Source organism: Solanum verrucosum, unplaced genomic scaffold (genome assembly GCF_900185275.1).
Source record: "Solanum verrucosum unplaced genomic scaffold, falcon-dt-bn FXZP01000117.1, whole genome shotgun sequence".
Taxonomy (NCBI): Eukaryota; Viridiplantae; Streptophyta; class Magnoliopsida; order Solanales; family Solanaceae; genus Solanum; species Solanum verrucosum.
In genome coordinates this window covers 452061-473227 of record NW_026020014.1, presented here as the reverse complement: position 1 = coordinate 473227, position 21167 = coordinate 452061, and the positions used below count along the sequence as shown (strand labels likewise).

At 31.7% G+C, this 21167-nt stretch overlaps 3 protein-coding genes across 4 annotated transcripts; 2 read left to right on the top strand and 1 right to left on the bottom strand.

Annotated features, from left to right (window-relative positions):
• The first annotated feature begins 2841 nt into the window (after positions 1–2841).
• LOC125820661 (cytochrome c-type biogenesis CcmH-like mitochondrial protein) lies at positions 2842–5674 on the top strand. 2 transcript variants are annotated; one of them, XM_049500080.1, is made up of 4 exons: positions 2842–2883; positions 3279–3471; positions 5032–5163; positions 5259–5674. In XM_049500080.1, the coding sequence occupies exons 2-4, from the start codon at positions 3328–3330 to the stop codon at positions 5457–5459; spliced, it is 477 nt and encodes a 158-aa protein (XP_049356037.1). In that variant the 5' UTR covers positions 2842–2883; positions 3279–3327; the 3' UTR covers positions 5460–5674. The 2 variants fall into 2 exon arrangements, with proteins under 2 accessions (XP_049356037.1, XP_049356038.1); XM_049500081.1 differs by having other exon boundaries at positions 2880–2928.
• Positions 5675–6195: 521 nt separating this feature from the next.
• LOC125820737 (protein PLANT CADMIUM RESISTANCE 8-like) lies at positions 6196–9521 on the top strand. The gene is made up of 4 exons (XM_049500162.1): positions 6196–6345; positions 8010–8081; positions 8897–9109; positions 9345–9521. Exons 1-4 carry the CDS (start codon positions 6234–6236, stop codon positions 9425–9427), a joined length of 480 nt encoding a protein of 159 aa, XP_049356119.1. The 5' UTR covers positions 6196–6233; the 3' UTR covers positions 9428–9521.
• A 1751-nt stretch (positions 9522–11272) lies between these two features.
• Positions 11273–13921, bottom strand: LOC125820556 (protein NRT1/ PTR FAMILY 1.2-like). Its single transcript, XM_049499957.1, has 3 exons — positions 13463–13921; positions 13171–13388; positions 11273–12841 (listed from the first exon to the last, which is right to left on the bottom strand). Exons 1-3 carry the CDS (start codon positions 13605–13607, stop codon positions 11399–11401), a joined length of 1806 nt encoding a protein of 601 aa, XP_049355914.1. The 5' UTR covers positions 13608–13921; the 3' UTR covers positions 11273–11398.
• Positions 13922–21167: the final 7246 nt, after the last annotated feature.

Genomic DNA, 21167 nt, shown 5'->3' with positions numbered 1-21167 from the left:
GACAGGTGAAAAGTAACAATCAAAAAATAATAATGTTGAAGAGAAATAAAGGCACTAAAGCTGATAATAATGAAACAAAAATAAAGTGTAAGAAAACAAAAGGTCTCATGATATTGTTGGTTTGTGGAGTCTTAAGACAAGAGAGATATTAAAGATAATAGCTAGGGCCCCAAAGGCCAAAACACCCACACACACTATACATATAAAGAGACTTTCTTTTAATGTGGCCATTGCTTGTTATATCACCTTATTGTGTTTTGACAAATTCAATGCCTATTTTAATTTATAGATTTTCCCACCTCTATTTGTCTCTTCTCCCTTATTGAACTAAGCCCAAAAACTTTTCAAACTTTTTTTTGTCTTCGATAGTTATATTATAGGATCTAATTAAATTTGATTCATATGAAAGATAAAACGCTTATTAACAAAGTTAATTTCATATCCTAAAGCTAGAGCACAAAGCTTTTAATGAAATATGAAAAAATATTTATCATTTTATAACGATTTTTATTGGTTACGTATGACATATATGGAGTACTTTCTCTCTCTTCTTGGTACATAGGACTAGTTTATTTCAGGATGAAAACATGTCCCTAAATCTAGACTTAAATAATTGAATTTATTATGAATGGTCATATTCCACGCACCAAAATTGGACAAGCTATTGAAAAAGATATTAAGAAGAGAAGGATAATTTTAATTGGAATAAAATATAAATACTAGTTTTGCTGCATAGAATAAACATTTTAAATAGAACTGTCAATATGGGTTGGTCGTCCCATTCGAGCTAATCTCATATTGAAATGGGAAAATTACGTGGTTAAGCAAATTTATACTACTTAATTACTCATCATAGCTATAGTTTGCTATAATTATCACTCGCGATTAACATTATACATTAATTACGGGGGATGACTTCCAGTTTGTATATTAGCCACGTTTGTAGATGTATAATTCGTCATATTTGTATAAGTCACAGCTAACAATTCTTTGTTTGATTTGTATTTGTATACGATTGTTTATATTTGTATATGACGATGATTTCCTTTAGTTTTCCAGTTTTGTCATCATAAACATTCAATCTTTTTGTGTATAACTTTTTAAAGTTTGTATAAATGTGTAATTTTTTTATTTTGTATAATATAATTTATATAATGTAATTTGTATAATATATTTTGTATAATTATTTCAAGTTCATATGTTTATGTTTGTATCAATTCGTTATTTCGAGTTTTATTATATTTGTATAATTTCAGACTTTATATTACTCAATTATACAAAAATATGTGAATTATACACACGAGATGCGAATTATACAAATTATTGTCCAATCTCGCTCGCCTCTCTCCTCCCTCTCCCAATCTCGCTCGCCTCTCCTCTCCCTCTCCCAATCTCGCTCGCCTCTCTCATCAGAATATACAAATACATATGTATAATATACAATTATCTAACCGATATACATATACAATTCACCTCTTTCCCACTCTTTGCCCTCTCTCCTCCCTCTTCCAGTCTCGCTCTCCACTCTCCTCCCTATAACATGTAGCTATGAATCATAATTAACAAACTATAGCTATGGAGCGTAATTAGGCTATTTTTGAGTGGCTGTATGCGAAAGTTCATTGACGGATAGTCTAGATTGACTCATTTTTTTGTGGGCCAGTAAACATTCAGCCCAACCAACCAGTACGTGAGCTTTGGATTGTGCCGGGTCATCTCACTTTTAAAAAAGTATATTTTTAATATTTTTTAAAATTAAATTATAATTTAAAAATATTAACATAAATATCAACATGATATCTTCATTTTCATGCACAGTTTATATGCAATATCAATTAGCTAAATATTAAAAAAATAACTAAATTTAAGAACTACGTATAGTATTTAAATGTACAAAAAAAATGTTATCAATTTGAGATAAATCATACAACTGATTTCAAGTAGCTAAAAGTGTTTGAATATTTTCATGATGGATCCAACTTCTATACTTGGTGAGAACATGTCTATCAATATTGAATGAGGATTAGCAGTAATAGGAATATTAAGTACATCACGTTTGATGATTTTAAATTTTAATATTTCAAACTTTAAATAGTCTGTAATTTTTAAATGTTAAAGTTTGAAACATAAAGAATAACGTCATAACTAGTCTTATATATGTCAATTATAAAATTTTATCTTTTTAATATTCCATTTTATTGATAATTCTTAATTTTATTTTTTTTAGCCCACGGGTAGGCTCAAACCATATTGCACAAGCCCACAAACCAACAGGCTTATCCAGGCCGAGCTGATAAATTAGTATATACTTAAATTATCAGCTCATTAAATTCTTAACCATGGTTAGTTGGTGTGATTAGTATAAACACCCTATATGCATAAATTATTATTCCTTTCATCCCATATTAGATGAGCATTTTACTAAAAATAGGTGTCCCATTTTACTTTATCACTTACTACATTGTGATAAAATTAATTATTTTTTTCCTATTTCACCCTTACGATTAATATGACCTTCGAAAGTTTAAACAATTACTAATACTAGTTATTCCTATAGTATACTTTATCTAACTTATTTATGAACATTGATATGAACAAAGTCAAAATAGTAAAGTCGATCAATCTATTACTAATTTTAATCATCCTGTAAAATAAAATGTGCATCTAATTTAGCCCCCGCCAGCGTAATTCCAACCTTTCGGGTTTTTCCGGACTAAAATGTTGGGCTGGTTGATTTATTTGGTTCAGAATCATTTTAGGCCCATATACTATCATTATAGGCCCATGGCCCATAATCACTAGACACAAATTTGGCCCAAACATTAATGGCCCGTCTAACCCGCCCCGTTATTTCCAGCTTCGCCATTGCTCCTCCCATCACAGGTATCTACTGGTTCTTTTTTTTCTTGAAGAAAAGCTTCAAACTTGGTCGGTTTTTCAATTTATTTCTATATTTTTCTTCCCCTTTTTGATATTTTTGTAAAGTTTATGTTGCTGTTTTTTTTTTTTTTGCAATGCTAAGTTACATAATCCATATATAGATGTCCGAAAATGTTCTTGACTGAAATATAGTGAAATCCGATGGTTGTTAAAGTTCGATCGCTACTTTATATATTGCATATGCTTGCTTGCTACCCTAAATATACTATTTGTGCATGATTGTGTTGTTTTGGTGTAGTTGGGTACTGTGCATGTGAGGTGTTTGATAAAATGCGTAGCTGAAAATTTGGATTTTCTTGATTAAGTTCTTATTTGGTTACGCTATCACTTGTTTACAGCTTGTTTGGGAACTTTGTTATTGAGCAGAAAGCTTGATTATATATTTCTATGGAGGGGGAAGAGGATCAGGTGACGAAAGAGAGGTTAGTAGAGGCGAGAGCAAGAAATATCAGCCACAATGTTAGGTGTACAGAATGTGGCAGTCAGTCCATTGAAGATTCTCAAGCTGACATTGCCATTCTCCTGAGGAAGGTATGTCTTATTATTACATTTCTCGCATTTGCATCACTAGTTTCTTTGATGGAGAGCCTTTTGGATCGAGCTCGTCGCACCGGGCTTGCCTAGTGCGGGTTACCTCTCCAATGTGGTTTGCGAGCTATTACATAGGAGCGGGGTTTTTACCTGCGGGTTTCCCTTGTCATAAAAAAAGTTTCTCTTAATGGAGAAGACATTTAATGCAAAAAGAAGAAAAACACAAGGAAGCTGCTAAAGTTGTGTTTTGACCATTGACACTCCATGCCATCTTTTTATGGTAATATAAGGCCCATAAAAAAACAGTTGTGAGGGAACTTTTGGTAGATTCCATGTAAAGCCTAAGATGTGTCTCTAAGCATAATTTGGGCTCATTGAATTTAATGGAATTTGGAAGAGGGACAAGGTTAGCACATGGACGAGGCCTTCCAGGCTCTTCTTCCCACAAAATTGGAATGGAAGCTGAAGTGTGAAGAGGGGTTAACATCCCTAAATCCTCAGCTGAATTTACTGAAAACAAAGGAAGTTTTAATTTTGGACTTGTTTCTGTCCCCATGCCTCTTTTTTTTTTTTTTTTTTTTGCTTTGCTGGTTTGATTTGTAGGTACAGAGGAGAGTAACATCAGTTATGGCCAATATTTTTGTACAGAGGAAAAGGTCAATGACTATAATGTATTCATTTTCCCCACGTAGCATTCACACTTTCAGCATGTGTTACATAAATTGCTTTGGCACAAAATAAGAATTGATCTCACGACCACATAAATGGTTATGAGTTTACATTGTTATGCAAGCTTAAATAAGCTGAGGTAAAGTGAGTAAACAAACAAGTTGCCCATGATATTACCTTTTTGAAGGCATTGAGTACTTCCTTTTACATTTAAGACAATAATAATTGTCCCCATATCGCTGACATTTATTTTCCCCGCTTCAACTAGTTCTTTCCGCTGTGTTCTTATAATGAGTAAACTGAATTCTTTCAATCGGTTCTTTCCTGTTCTATGGTCTGGTTTCTTGAACCGATTGAATATGCTATTTCTGGATTGTCCATCATTTTTTGAATAAAAAAGGAACTGTATTTTGAACTAGCAAGGAACTATTTTGTATGTGTGCACAGGAAACGATTTAATCTTCTTTGTTTGTGAAACTTGCTTTTGATTGATGAAGAGTTAATCCAAGCGCAAAAACCAAGACTTCCTGATTTTGTGGTTGACATTTCATTTTTTATTAGGTTTGCTCCTATGAGAGTGTAATGTCATAATTCTATGTCTTTTGGACCAACTTACTAATTACCTAAATTATCATACTGAAGTAGAATGTTTTTCACACAGAAGTGCATTTTTCATTTAGGACAAGTGCTCTTTGCTTTGCATCATGTGGCTTTAGGTACTTCCATTTATCTAATCAGATACTCTTTTTGCCAACTAATTGTATGTTTGTTCTAGCTATTAAACGTTTTTAAAAAATGAAACAAATGGAGTAGCTGCATATAAGTCCTTGTATCCATGCCTAAGTTTTTCCTACTTTTGGGAGTGCTTTTTGACTTGGGTCATCTTTTTAGCTAATTCGAGATGAAATTAAAGCTGGGAAGTCTGACAAGGAGATCTATACAAAGCTTGAAGATGATTTTGGTGAAACCGTACTTTATGCCCCAAAATTTGATATGCAGACGGCTGCTTTATGGCTCTCTCCGGTCAGTTGAAGTTTTTATCCACCTCTGCATTGGTATTTCAAAGATTGTATTGATAGACTGAAACACTGAAGTTTTTTGATATTTTCTTGATGCAGCTACTAGTTGCTGGTGCTGCTGGAGGTTTGTGGGCTTACAAGAAGCACAGACAGAAGACCAATGTGCACATTATGGCTTTGAATCTCGTTCGAGGAATTCCATTAACCCCAAAGGAGAAAGAAACCATGCTCGATGTCCTCACACCACCTCCTGGAGGAACGTCTTCCTTGAGTTGGTGGAGAAGATTGCTTCAGCAATGAAAACTCTATAACCCGTCATCACTTCCCTTGTATTCTATTTTTTTGCTAGAATATCTCAAATTGTCAGCTAGTCAAGAAACCACCCTTATCCATGTCATTTCGCATTGGCGTGTTTGAATTGGTCATCCGTCATCCTGATTATACAATTTTCTAAGGGTATTCCCTGATATAAGTTATCGATATCTTATTGTACAAAAGGGTACAATTTGGCTATGGTTAACTTCAATGTAATAATAATGCTTACATAGTTTTGTGATAAGAGCATCTTAGCATATATTATACAGTTAGTTTTTCATTCCTATCCTCTATCAAAAGTTGACTTTTGCATAACTAGCTTTTAGTCACAATCTCTTCGATAGAGGTGAGACTTTCAACTATTACATTCACACTACAGAGTGTTACAAAGAAGTTGAAAAAGGAAGTTGCTTCAAACTTACAGGCTGGGAACATTCTATCTGACTTTCCAGTGTGCAATTTGCCACAATTATCGGCTACTGACATGTGAACACCTTAGCCAACTTGGCTTGGAATCAAACTTATAATACTAAAGTTTTGATTTGAAATCCCCCTTTTTCCAATTCTGTGATTAAGTAAACGTCTAAACTCAAAACGAACAGTTGACTCCAGCAAATTTGAAGTGTCTTAATTGATTAGTTATTCAAAGTAAACATATATTCCTTTCTTATCAAGTACTATACGACCAGATCTTTCAAATAGCATAAGAAAGTATCTCATTTATCTTCTTCCTACTCAGACTCCAAAGCTTTAGATACAATGGGAAGAGTTGATTCCTCTAATGAAACTGAAAATCCTCAGCCAGTCGGCGGTGTGCCAGGAACTCCATGGAGCACTGGCTTATTTGATTGTCATTTGGACCAAACTAATGGTATGTATAGAATTACTAGTTTCTGACAACGTGCGTTGCACGTTTATTCCTTACTATTGTTATATAATTTAAAATTGTGTTATCAAATAGAAAATGTTTAAATCAACAATATTAATTTTACCAATTTTCATGTATTAAATAAAATACATAAAAAGGGATTGAGCATTTCACATCAAACAAGAAATATGTGAAATTAATTAAGATAATATAGTCTCTTAACTTTGTGTGCGTCTTTTTTATGATCTAAATATCATTGATAACCTTTTATAGCCATGAATGGATAAAAAAATCATGCACGCTTATTGACAAGATTGCCTATTTTATTTTAATGAGAAACTGAGCGTAAAATATGTGTATTATTTAAGTAAAGTTCTAGAAGGCTAATGAAAGAATACGTGAAGATATAGTTTCAAAAATTTACAAGATAAAAAGCAATTACATCTAATATATAAAAGTGACAGATAAAAAATTAACACATTGGACTTCATACATACATCTATTCCAAAAGCTCATAATAATAGCTAAAAGATCACGACACTACAATGAGTTCATAAGAAATGTAAAAGAAATTATAAAAAACAATACTCTTCCTAATGGAGAACCGAAAGAGATATGAGGACTTAGGCATATCTAAAAAGAAGTCTTCAAGTTCTTCTCCCATGTATTCTATTTACTCCTTTATACTATTTCTTGGATAATTTTTTTGATTATCCTCTTCTCAAGTTGAATGACAGTTTCTTTCATTTTTCAATAGCTATCATCCAGTTCTTAAATAGTAGTGAAAATGTCTGTTCAAATTCTATTTTCAGGTTCTAAATAATAGTCTTTTAATATATAGATGGGAAGATGAGAAATACAAATCATAATTAGACTAAGTAAGAGAATTAACATTGCCACTAATTACTGCTCTAAACATGGAATCTAGTCTATCTAGTTTGAATGAATAAGAAGATGAAAAATATAAAATCAGTGGCATTAATCGGGTAAATGGGGGCGGGGGGGAGGGGGGGGGGGGGTTTCATGTACCAGTAATTATTCTAGGCTATACATACATGTACAATCATTATTATGATATTATCTAAAATATATCTTTTCACATTCCATACACTTAATTATTTGCTTAGTCCTTTAGGTTTCTTTTTCTTCTGTTAATATAAGAAAAAACTGCACACCTTTAGAAAATGTGGAGCATTAATATAGAAATGCAAGAAAACCTAGAAATAGGGCTGTTAAATTTCTTATGTAATCTCTCTAAAACGTGTAATTAAGTCTTCAAACTTTTAAAATTTTCCTATAAACCCTTGAGGTAATTTTAATTTTGCTATTTACTATTAAATTAATTAGATGTTTGCTTATTAACTCACCCTAGAACGTGTATTTAGTCTTAGTTAATTTAAATTTTACTATTTATTATTTAATTAATTAAATATTTGATTTAGTGTAGGGGTAAAATGGTAATCTAACTTTTCACTTTTGAAGCTTCCCACTTATAATAATATATATGATAATCTTAGTATCAATTACTGTCTTATCATGAGGTGAAGGATTCATCATAAATTGACTAGTTTTACGCTGGTTGTCAGCCTACTACAACTCTCTTCCTTTTAGATACTGTAGCTATTATGTAGCAATGATATTAATATTAAACGTTGTTGTTTGTGCAGCTGCCATGACAGCGCTTTTACCTTGTGTGACGTTCGGACAGATAGCTGAAGTTCAAGATGCAGGAGAAATGAGTAAGTTATTCTCTAAATCTATCCAATTTGCCTTTTAAAAGAATGTTGGTTTAGCATTTTAATACTACTATTTTAATATATTAATTTGCTTTACTTTGAGTTAAAAGAGTGTTAGTGGGCATTCTTACATTGCATCCGTTGGTGAGGCATATATGACATTACTCACCTATCAATGCACATAGGCATTATTGCCCATTATATTTTGGTTACAAAAAACGTTCCACTGAACGTTGGGTCAACACCTTGGGCAGTTTTGCATTTGCACGTTGGTGCATTTGTTGCCCACACAATTACTTCTCCAAGTTATTCCTCCATTACACCTTGTAACCTATGTAACTCCTAAGACCATTATTTTCACTATTTACTACACCATTATCTTCCTATTCATTGCTAGGAAGACTTCTTGTACTATAAATAGTGGTGGTCTTCATTTGGTTTGTCACACAACATATAAGAAAAATATAGAGTGAAAGAGTTAGTCAAAAAAAGAGTTTTTATTAGTTGAAGGGAGGTGTTCTTGTTGTGGAGGTTTGGACTCAACTCTTGTCCAGAGTTGTTGAGTTATATTTTTGGTGATTAGGCTGTTGTATCCTGGAGGGGACAAGTCAAGAAGGACTATTGCTGGACCGGTGAAAACATTTGCTGTAGTGGGCTTGAATCTCCTTAAAGAGAACGAGATATCCGCGCCTCAGCCTGAAGAGATTTCTATTTCTTCATTTTATTTCAATTGTAATCTTGTATTTTTTGTTATCTTGTAAGTTTTTCATTAACAAGTGTGTTAGTAATTCTTTGTGATATTTGGATGGTGGTTGCAGCTTGTCCATTGGGGTCTTTTATGTACCTCTTGATGATGCCTGCTGTTTGCTCTCACTGGATCATGGGCTCCAAGTACAGAACAAAGTTGAGGCAGAGGTACAATCTGGTGGAAGCTCCCTATTCAGATGTAGTTGCTCACATCTTTTTTCCATTTTGTTCACTTTGTCAAGAGTTCAGAGAGCTTCGTATTAGGGGACTCGATCCAACTCTAGGTATAAAATCGTCTTTCCTATTAATGTTCTGCTTTATCATAGGCAAATCTAGAAACTAGAGTCAGTGAGTTCAAAATGAACGTAATCTTATTATATGTGTGCATTTCAAATGTTTTTCACCTAAGTACATATATAGTTCAAGTCGAAAATAATGAGATACACCTCTATTAACTTATAAGAGTGACATTTTAAAGAGAATCAAATTGTTAATATGGGTCTGTAAAACTTAATGCAGGTTGGAATGGCATCGTTGCTCAGCAGCAACATGGAAACCAGCAAATGAATCAAGCTCCCTCAGTACAATGCATGTACAAGTAAATTGAAGAGTACTGATTTTTGTTATTGTTTAAATTAAGGTTGTAATTTTTAATTTTTTACCAAATTCTATTCATGTTTGAAGTTTATATCCTTTTAATTCAAGCACCTGTTTGTAATATTGTTCCATTTCAGTTATAATGAAATTTTCTTTTTATTTAAAGAAAGTAATGCTCTAGGCCCAATTGCCTTCTTTTATTTTACTATTCAATAAAAGTCCATTTACGATTTAAATACTGAACTTTATTACAAGGAAAATAATCAAAAGTATCAAGAATTACACACAATTTAATTAGAGAGGTCTAGCCTGATGTGAAAAGTGGTAACTCCTTTCGGATAGAGAATGTCATTGCCCCGAAAATCAATAAGAAAATAAGTGTTGCATAAATTCTTCTCTCTTTTTCTTCTCATTCTTTTTTGTTGATCAACAACCAATTAAAGCGCTCTATACAAAATAAATAAATTAATTAAAAGGACTCATTACTACTACTACTACCAGTTAACCGTATCTGGCAGCAACATCGGCGCCTTGTGCAAAATTTTCCCGATCACCTGACCGGCGGCAGTATTGAATTGGGAGAAGTGAAGGGCAAACAGAAGAGTTACTCAACCACTTTCGTTTCAATTGCTCTCCCTTTTTCAATGCATATTCTTCATCGAACCTTGTCAATTTCAATAATTCTCACTCTCTGTGTTTTTATATGCGATCGCCCAATCAAAATGGAATTATTAATTTTTCATGTGCGTCATTCGCCTTTGTTGAGATTGAGAAATGGTAGCAATTTGAATTTTGTTAACTTTCAAGCAATCTCGTATGACATTTAGCTTATCTATAACGAAGATTTTGCTCTTGGCGATTGAATTTTGTGGCTAATAGTATTGTATTTTCTTATTATTTTATTCGGGTGGGGCAAGGAGAAACGAACATCGCCTTTTTGTTTCTATTTTTATTTTGTATGATATTGCTCTAAATGGAACACCATAGTGTGAGGATTCATTAGCCGATACCAACTTTTGGTAGCATTTAAGCTTAGTTGTTGATGTAGGGTGGGGTGCTAAAGACTTGTAGTAATCCTTTATGGAATAACTAATTCTGACTGTTAAATGAATCAGAAACAATGAAGGAAATAGAATGCATTTTCAAATTCTATTGTGTAGTTTATTAGGCTTCTTTGCTCTTTGTATTAGGTTAGACATTTTCCATTTGTGTTCTTATTCTTATTAATCTCTTAATGGAGGTTGATGGATATTTGCATCTATGACAACTACTTTGTATTCTTGGAGTACCATCTGTTCTGTTTGCTGAATATCTCACACAGCATACTCTGTTGGACCAGGATGCTACACACTCTCCTATTCCGTTGTCCTTAAAAAAGTTAGAGCTAGCTGATAGGTATGTTCATTGATACTTCTTTCAATACCAATCGATATTCTGAATATCATCTGCCTATACAATATCATTGTTATCAAGAGATTATGCAAACTTTTCAGAAGGCATATTCTTGCCTCATTCCCCTTTTGAATCTTTCTTAACGAGAATAGTTATTTCCATGACTTCTTTCTGCTTCCATTCCAGGGATAAGGAATTTATGCGCTTACTCTGTTGATATTGATTAACTATAACTTGGGACAGAAAGTATTGTTTTGTGATTTGGTTCTTATGCAAGATAAATGTAATACTCGAGTACCAAGATATGCCTGCTAAACTAATATTTGTCGTTCAACTTATGTAACAGATACCTACTCGCCTGTCTGTGTGGGACTCGCTGCCTCGAAATGCTATGGGGAAGGTGAGTTGTTCCAAACCTTGCTCACCTCCAAACCATAAACAGGCATCAAAACAATAAGTGAAGACCACACATCTTTTTCATAAGCTTTATAGCTTCATAAGTATATATTAGTATCTCAATTTATAATTTGACTGTGGTAAACTAGCATAATTTGGCGCATTTCACTGAGTTTACCTGAGTTTTTTCAGTTGAGTTTGCCTGGAAGATGATCATCATCATCACTAAGCTCCATCATTCTCTTAGTGATGTCAACATCAGCAGAAGGTCCATATTGCCAGCAACAAGCCACAAAATAAAGCAGATTAAAACCTGTCAATAGAGCAAGAAGCCAGTAGTAATACTCATAGTGTCCCTTGTTGATATTGCTTGAAACCCAACTTTCTGTTCCTTCTCCTTTGGTGTACTTATCCACAGCATTCAAAATCACACTTGCTAAAAGACTTGCCACTGCCATTCCCAGTCCTAAAAGAGCAGATGCAATACTTGACATACTCTTTGGGAGCTCCGAATAATAGAACTCTGTGGAGCCGATCGCGCTGAATGCCTCTGCGATCCCATTTAAACTGTTTGGTATAATGAGCCACAATGCTGACATCTCCACCAACCCCTGCGAGTTGTTCAACAGCCCTTCACTGATTGCTCTTCTTCGTCGAATATGTTCGATAATACCAGAGACTACCATGGACAAGCAAGACACGAATATACCAAGTCCCATTCTGACTATAGGTTTTAGACGAACTGGTCTTCCTTTGATCTTTGATGCCAATGGAAGCATCACGCGGTCATACAGTAATACCCAAATTGTTAATGCAATCATCAAAAACATCCCGAATGACCCTGCTGGAAGTTGGAATCCTTTAGTTAGATGTCTATTCATGGATTGAGCTTGTAGTAGTGGGAATGAACTTTGGCTCAAGTTTATTGATATCATGATCCCCGTTGACCACAATGGCATTACTCTAATGAGGGCTTTTAGCTCATCAACTTGCTCCACTGTGCAAAGGTTCCATGGATTGGCTGCACCTCCATTTAGCTTAACATCTTCAGGGCTTTTAATGATGCAAGCTTTGTTTAAGAATCTCAATTTATCCGTTGGCACTTGAGGTCCTGAACCATTCTTGTGATGGTAATCAGAGTTCTGATTGGGGTAGCAGAGTTTCCTATTCTTGCAGGCAACGACAAGTACTTGTATAAAGCTGGCAAACACGTTTGAGCGAACCTTTGGCTTGATATAAAACGGAGAAGCAATGAAGAAAAACAGCGCGGATAAGAACATGAGGATTGCAGGAACTCCAAAACCTATTTTCCACCCCAGTCTGTCTTGAAGGTAAACGATACCTGTCAGGGCAATCAGAACAGAGACTATGGATGAAGTATAATACCAGGCAAAGAAGCTCTCCAACACTGTATGCTTCTTGGGATTACTACCTCCCTTGTCAAACTGGTTAGCACCAAAGGCTAAAGAACACGGTCTTATACCTCCAGCACCAATTGACATGAGCAGAAACGAGAAAACCAAGAGCATGTATTGTGATGTCGTTGTAGATTTACAAGCCTGTCCTGATTGATAGCAAGGCGGAGGCCTTGCTTTCGGAATCATTGCTGTTAACCACAGCACTACTGTTCCCTGCAACAAGAGGGCATTCAAGTGTTAAAGGTAGGTAAGTTAACTACAATCCTCTTGTTTTATGGGAATAGCCACATATACTGTATAGTTAACAGGTCCAACTGAACCTATTTTTCGGGTGCACACTCGCAAAGAATCACTAAAATTACAACAAATATTTACTATTGTGCAAGCTTCCGTGGTTGATTTAACAGTGACCTATAAGATCATACAGATCACACAGACAAAGACAAGAAATTGGTGACCTCGACCCGAACGAGAAGAAGAAGATCGAAAACTATAAAACACTAATTAGCAACATATTAGTTTTAAGTTAAAAAGTTATATACCAGGAAACTGAAGATGGAACCAAGGCCAATAGTAAGGAATCGACCTAGATATGAATCAGCAACAACAGCTCCAACAATAGGCAAAAAATTAGTAGTAGCTGACCAGAAAAACAGAAGATTTTGAGTTGTAGTAATGTCCATCCTGTATTCTCTCATCAAATAAAATGTCATATTTGGTAAAAGCCCATAGCTCGCCACATTCTCCAGTGCCTCATTTGCTGAAATGATTCAAAATAAACTTAATTATAACATAACAAAAAAATCCCCAAAATATTTGAAACTACTCCAGTACCTATGATAAAAGGCATGGTAATTAGTCCACCCTTCTCTCTACTTTTAATTGGAATCAGAGAAAAATGTGAAAAAGTTTGCCTCTCTGAATCCTCCATTTTAGATCCTCGGTTTAGAGGAAGAAGCTCTGCCATTTCTTGCTCCATCTCCTCACTTACTAGAGGTTATTAATCAGAGGAATTGGGGATGAATGGAGAAGTAAAACAATGAAAAACGCAAAGTCAAAATGGAAAAAAAGACGAAAAAATCTACAGACACAGAATAATGATGGGGAAGTAGATGCAGCTGGGGAAGTGGATGCAGCTGCTGATTAGCAAATGCAAGAAAAAAGCATGACTCATCATCACATATTTCTATATCTCTTCCCATTTTTTATTTTTTTATTTTATATATATATTATAATTTGTACCATTGACCACAATAGACAGGCTGCCGAAAGATGATTTTGCTTGTGATTCCGATTTCCGCGTGTTAAGGTTTTCTTCTAATTTTTTCCCTCATTTATATTCGTATTAAAGTTTGACTTTCTAATTTTTAGTACTATCAGCACAAAAATTAAACTTAGGGCATTTTCAATTCTATTCTTTATTTTACTCTTTAAATATAATTTTTTTTATTTTTTTAGACAATCAATACTTCAACTCAATTTTCTATTTTACTCTCTAAAAAAATATTTTTTTCTCTCTCCTTAATATTATATTATTATTTCTACTTCATTCCTATTTTCTTATTTCATAATCATTCCTATTTTCTTATTTCATAATATAATGTATTTTTCTTTTTTTTTCAAATAATCACTTTGTATAATTTAGATGTAATATAACTTTTATTTTTTCAATTTTTTTATGTAATCTAAAATTTTATTTTTTCTAAATAACATAAATTGCAAATAAATATTATATAATATACAAATTAGTGGACATAAATTAGAACCAAAATTGTTGTGATAAATTATTATGTTATGTATTGTGTTATCTTGTACTTAAATTATTATATTATATATTGTATTTTAAAATTAAAATTTTTATCTTATCATTTTAATTTTGTGCATTCATCATAGTGACAACTAATAATAATAATATCAAATCATATTAAAGTGACAAAAAATTTAAAAAATAAAATATTATTAATTCGAGATAAAAAAAAGTATATATTAAATAATATTTTTTAAAAATATTATATTACATTTAAAATAATTACGTATATTAAATATTTAATTAATGGTCTTATATGAAAAATTATGTGTTAATTATAAAATAATAGAAATAATAATAAAATAATCAAAAAGTGAAATAGAGAGTGAATAGTAGTTCTCCAAATTTGGAGAACTAGTATTCAACTCTTTATAAATGGAGAATAAAAAATGAAATAGAGTGCGGTTGAAGAGCCCATTTTCTATTTTACTCTATAAATATAGAGAATAGAGACTAAAATAGAGATGGGAGATGATCTGATATCTAATTAAAAAATCAACCCATCCTTTGATCGTGATTCTGTGTCAAAGGTTGCATTTCTTTTCCTCGTTGCTGGTCCCATTATTTATCTTTCCACACGTTCTCAACTTACAAAAAAATGATAGTATTATTTATTTCGAAACTTCATAAAAGAAAAGAAAAAAATATGAGGTTTTTAAGAAGTTAATGAAGACTTTTCAAAGGTTATTTAAGATTTTATTTGATCTACTCATAAGTTATCAATTTGATTGCAAGCTTGAAAAAATTGTTTGCAATTTTTTGTTTGTTCTACTTGTAAATTTTAAAAAACTGATATAAGAAGCTACTTGCTTGAGTGTGAATTTCTTCAGGAAATTGTAGAAGTCTAAAATAAAAATTCACGATACAATATGTTTATACTACTTTCCCCCTTTTTATCATAAATTGTGTGCGAAAATACTCTTTTCATTTTTTAATATGTTAAAAAAGAAGGGAAACTAAGGAAATATCTTAGAAAAGTAAAATAATTACTCCCTCTATTTAAAAAAAGAAGAAGCTCAGTTTCCTTTTTAGTCTGTTTAAAAAAGAATGACTCATTTCTTTTTTTGGTAACACTTTAACTTTAACTTTTCACGTGACATGTTTAAGGCCACAAGATAAAAGAACATTTTGGTACATTTGACATAATTTTATTTTAGAACCACAAGATTAAAAAGTCTTCTTTCTCTTCTTTAACTCTATTCCAAGTTAAACTAGGTCATTCTTTTTTAAACGGAATGAGTACAAATATATACCCCTTTACATTTATATCTCACTAAATAATTACATTATATATCTTAAACTAATTTCGCGTAACTGATATTATATCATATATTGTATTGGTATCATTAAGGCTGGTAATCGTCAATCATACATATACTCTTATATTATCATTGACTAATGAGTAATTTCTGAACAAGAAACCTTAATGATACCATAAATATATATACTCTTATAATATCATTGACTAATGAGTAACATCTGAACAAGAAACCTCAATGATACCACAACAATATACATATACTCTTATAGTATCATTGACTAATGAGTAAATTCTAAACAAAAAACTTTAGTGATACCAATATATACTGATTTGGTATCAGTTAAGCAAAAATTATCAATCTTAATGAAGAGGGTTTGAGCTGTAATTATTTATGAGAGAATGAGTATTTCTTGAATTACTTTTAATTTGAATTTGGATATAAATATATAATTATTTTAAATTTTATGACCTATTTATATGGTTTTTCCAAAAAGAAACTCTTAAATTGCAGCATTATGTATGTTTAAAAGCCCATAGCTCGCCACATTCTCCAGTGCCTCATTTGCTGAAACAATTCAAAAATAAAGATGAACAAATGGCACAGCATGTAATCTCTTTTTATTTATTGACAATATTTAGCCCTTTTTTATTTGGAAAAATTACTTAAATACACAACACTTCTTTATCTATTCTCAATATTTCCCTACTCTTTTACTAAAATACAAAAATCCCTTATTTTCCCCCAATTCAACTTAACCGGATACTTTATTAGTTTAAGTATCTGCCCGTTATTAATTAAAGTATCCGCGTTGCTATATTATGCATCCGCCTGTTAATTAAGTATCCGTGCTACTAACAACTTAACAATTTAAGTATCCGCCCGTTATTAATTAAAGTATCCGCGCTGCTATATTAAGTATCCACATTGCTATATTATGTATCCGAAAAACACTAAAAAAAGGGATTTTTGGTAATTAATGAAAGAGTAGGGAAAAGAAGTAATTTCTTTCTTATACTATGTCATTTGCCTAATTTTTACTTTTTATTTTTATAACAAAAAAAGCTTTTTTAAAATTGAAATTGGCATATTTTAGCCCACGTTATTCTATGAGAAGTTATTTGAGTTTATTGGGTAGTGGGTCAGTTTTTCCTTCTTTTTTCCTCCTCTTTTCCACGTTAATTTTAGTTAGCTTTTAGTGGTATTGTAAATATTTAACCATTATTCTTCCATTCACTTATACAATAGTTGATGTTACTTTTTAGAATTCCTTCCGTAAAAATATACTATGTGTCTATTTTTTCTTCATCTTTGTATTTTGTTCTCAACTCTTTTCATTGTTTTTTAAGATTTAAAGATTCGGGTTTATATATTTTGGTGAAAATTTAAGAGATAGTAATTGTTTGTGGGTAGCAATTGTCATGGTTAAGAAAACAATTCCTAAAATTACTCCTAAAAAAGGAGATTCTGATTTTGATTTTGTGGATTCTCCACCCAAAACTTCAAATTTTAGCCATGCAAGTACTTCCAGGTATCCGATTCGTAGTAAGGATAATTCTAAAGGTAAACAACGTGAATCGATCGGTGTTGTTGATAAAAAGATCAAGAAAAGAGTTATTTCAGTTGAGGTTGCTAGAAGGAGAAGGATTATAGATAGTGAAGATGAGGAAGATGATGATGACAGATCTGAGGAAGCAAAAGTTTTAGTTTGTAATCGTAAGGAGTCTGTCCAAAAAACTGTAAGAAAAAAGAAAAATGCTAAAATTGGTAAGGCTCGAAGACGAGAAGTTGTTGAAAGTGTGGTTGATAATCGTGTCTTGAAGGTATTTTTTGTGTTCATTAGCATCGTGAATTTTTTTTGGGTACTTAGTGTAGTCTTCTTGATTTCTTTTTTCTTTCTTTTTAAAAAAAAATTCAATCATAGTGTATTTTTTGTGTGTATTATCAATGTGAATTTTTTTTGGGTCATTAGTGTAGTCTTTATTTTTTTTTATTTTCTTAATTTTTTTTAAAAATTCAATCATAGTGTATTGTATAGTGTGTTGGTAGTTCATATAAACAGTACTTGTTTTATTCCATGATATTCTTTGGTTCAACATTTACAAGACAAATTGAGGGAATGGAGGGAGTATGGACAAACAGAGCTGTAAATTTTAATGGGTCGTGGAAAAATGTATACTTTGCCTCTGCACTTACTATTCCTTAAGATTTTCTTTCACAAACCTACAATTCATGTCTTTGTAGAAATAATATAAACAGAAAAAATGTTCATTCTCTGCCCTTAGGGGAAGAAAAAGAAAGTCATGTACCACACAAATTACTTCTATTATTTTAAATATTTTTTATTGGTAATAATAAATTCAATGTCTCTTTACCTAAATTAAATTTACATTTTATTGAAATTAAAATAAAAATAAAAATACTAACCTCTATGGTTGCATTATATTTTTATTTTTCGAATAGTTGACTCATATATGTATTTCTTTTCAATCATAGGAATGAAAAGTAAAGTAAAACTACTTGTTTTATTTCATAGAAAAAAAAGTGTAGCATATGCATAAGGTGAATAAGAAAGCTTGAGAGAGAAATAACAGAGGATTCATAATAGAATAAACTGAACCTGATTTCTGGAGAGACCAGTCTGTTTTGCCAACATATGTTTATCAACATCAGTTAGATACCTGCGAAAAATCAACCACACAAACACAAACAAAAAAGAATTATATCATAATGTATACATGTTAGTTTATATTTAGTTTAAATTAACTAATTAAACTACATTTCTTGTTTGAACAATGGATCATTATTAGTGCTGTTTGTCTTACACATAGTAATAGATACTAGCTAGTTATTGTTGCTTTCAATCATATTAGATGGTTATGATTTGATTATTTTTTTTACTTTGCTTTTTTTTTTTTTTTATATATTGTAGTAATATGATAGACTACATTTAGAACAATGGGTTGTTGACAGTGTTGTTTGTCTTACACATAGTGATAGATACTAGCCAGTTATTGTTGCTTTCAATTATTTTATGAAGTTAAGCATTGATTTTTTTGACTTTGTTCTTTGTTTTTTTTTGATATTGTAGTAATATGATAGATTATAGTGTGAGCAATTTTTTTGTTAGTCCAATAGTTAATACTGTCAATTTTTTTTTTTAAGTGAGCAATTTTTTTGTTAGTCCAATAGTTAATAGCCTTGCCAGTATGTATGATGTTTATCTTTTAAACACTATTCTTTTGAAGTTTTTTTTTTGTTGTTGTTGGTTGTAGCTTGGGGAAGGATTTTCTTCTTTAAAGAAGTATGTTGAGGATTCTTTTGCTTCTTTATCTAAAGACCAAGCTGCCTCATCTGATCCCATTAATCTTCAACACCATAAAAAATGCTCCTTGTGTGATGCTAGAAGAGATGTAGAATGCCCTAAAGAGTTTGTTCTTAGGAGTGAGTTTGAAAAGGTTCGTGTTCTTATTATTTTAATACTTCATATATTTTTTAATATATTAATATTGTATTTTTTCTTTTACAGCTTAGCAGTGAATTTAATTTATTTAAGAAGCTTGTGGAACAGAAGATTCTTAATACATCTGTTCATGATGATACAAATCATGAGGTTTATTTTCTGTAATTTTTTTATTATTGTGTTAATATCTATTATGTTATAATTTATGGTTGAGTGAATTACACTCTTTGGACATTAGAGTGGTAAGAGCTACAAGAAGGGAGTTGATGATGAAAAATATATGGATGATGATATTGATGTATCCAGGAGTAATGAAATGCAGAATAATGAGGTAAATGTACATATTAATATTTATTTTATTTTCTGGTTCAAAATGAATTTGATTTAATTAGTTTTTTAAATTTTTTGTTCAAAATTGATAGTTTGTAGCATGGAGATGTTTAACTATAAGATGTATCCATAAATAAATGATATATTGGATGTTTTTTTTAGGATGTTATACAATTTGAAAATTCTAGCAATGGGAACAACACTACATGTCAATTTGATGTTGTTGAAAAATTTGAAGATAGTGTTACCTTGCCAGATAGAGGTATGTGGGTATAAAATATGCTCTGCTTCATTTCATGCTTTGTTGTGATATTAATTACATATTTCTTTAAATAGATTTGGCGTCATTTGGAGTGGGTGATTTTAGTATTCCCACTGATTCACAAGTGATGGTATTATATGATGAGACGATTAATCAGTGTAAGAAATTAAAAGAGATAAATTTACCCCAGCCTATTAATATTGAGGATCCTGTTATAATTGTGGATGATACTCCAATGCCCTCAAAAAGAGTCAAGACTTTGGGAAAGTTGCAAAGATCTCCATTTGTTGTTGAATTTGACAGTGAATCAATATGATAAAAGCAAAATTTATACTATCCACAAAACTAGCAAATTCAATCATCAATTCATAATCAACATCTTCATCAATTGATTCATTATGTCTGACATTTTTTATGTCTGACATTTTTACTTTGAAAGGTAGATCCAGGTATGAATAGTTTTATGTCTGACATTTTTACTTGTATACATTTGTGTTTTATTTCTAGTTTGTTATTAGTTTTACTTATAACATGCACTTGTATTTAGGAGTTGTGTTGATGCAGTATATCAAAAAGGAAAAGATATTTTGATGAAGGCTTTTGTTTATGGGGACCAATACATCAAATCGAGGGATTGGTTTCATAGACTGAACTATGGTGGAAGGACTTTAAATGATACGGTATGTCTTTTTTATTGTATATCGATTGAGATTTAATGCTTGAGTGGTAATATGTTATGTGATCATAATGTTATTTTAAAGTATCTTTTGTATATAAATATATTTTAGTGAAGTTGAGTGGTTATTTTATTTTGTTACAGTTGTCATAGTTAGTTAAAGTAATGAATTTGACATTTGAGTATATATAATTTTGAAATTGATATTATTTTGTTTAGTTGGAGCAGTATGTATAACCTTTAATCATATAGACTTTTTATGTTTTTTTTGCTATGGAATATTATTTTTAATCTTTTGAATGTGCAGTGTGTAGTTTAAATTAGAGTGTACTTACTTGTTGTTTACATTGGGCTACATAGCAACATCAATACGTGAATCGGTGTGTTTTGTCCTAACCAAAACCCACTTCTCATTGTTTGAATAATTTGTAAAGTTTTTCTTAGAGGAGGGGAAGATGATTATCTATTTGTGCACTTTTGAATCTTAGTTTGCGTTTACATTATAGTGTTTATATTTGTTTCTTATTTGATTCAATTATTGTTTATATTTTGCAGCATATTGATGTCATATTTTACTATTTGAGAAAGCTTTACAAATATGACAAGAATATTGAGGTCAAATTCACAACTACTAATTTTCTGTTTGGTGGTAAGATCCAACAGTTGTACAAGCAAGTTATTGAGTGTAACATGAATTTTGGCGTTGTTACTGGAGAACATGAAGTTGCTAATTATGTGCTTG

Bases quoted from the DNA above. Each gene is read 5' to 3' on its own strand.
- LOC125820661 (XM_049500080.1), top strand. From the start codon at position 3,328: ATGGAGGGGGAAGAGGATCAGGTGACGAAAGAGAGGTTAGTAGAGGCG. The intron at 3,472-5,031 runs GTATGTCTTATT...TCATCTTTTTAG, and splicing joins TTGCCATTCTCCTGAGGAAG to CTAATTCGAGATGAAATTAA. The intron at 5,164-5,258 runs GTCAGTTGAAGT...TTCTTGATGCAG, and splicing joins CTGCTTTATGGCTCTCTCCG to CTACTAGTTGCTGGTGCTGC.
- LOC125820556 (XM_049499957.1), bottom strand. From the start codon at position 13,607: ATGGAGCAAGAAATGGCAGAGCTTCTTCCTCTAAACCGAGGATCTAAA. The intron at 13,389-13,462 runs GTACTGGAGTAG...GAATCATTTCAG, and splicing joins TACCATGCCTTTTATCATAG to CAAATGAGGCACTGGAGAAT. The intron at 12,842-13,170 runs GTATATAACTTT...CTCTTGTTGCAG, and splicing joins GTTCCATCTTCAGTTTCCTG to GGAACAGTAGTGCTGTGGTT.
- LOC125820737 (XM_049500162.1), top strand. From the start codon at position 6,234: ATGGGAAGAGTTGATTCCTCTAATGAAACTGAAAATCCTCAGCCAGTC. The intron at 8,082-8,896 runs GTAAGTTATTCT...TGGTGGTTGCAG, and splicing joins TCAAGATGCAGGAGAAATGA to CTTGTCCATTGGGGTCTTTT. The intron at 9,110-9,344 runs GTATAAAATCGT...AACTTAATGCAG, and splicing joins GGGACTCGATCCAACTCTAG to GTTGGAATGGCATCGTTGCT.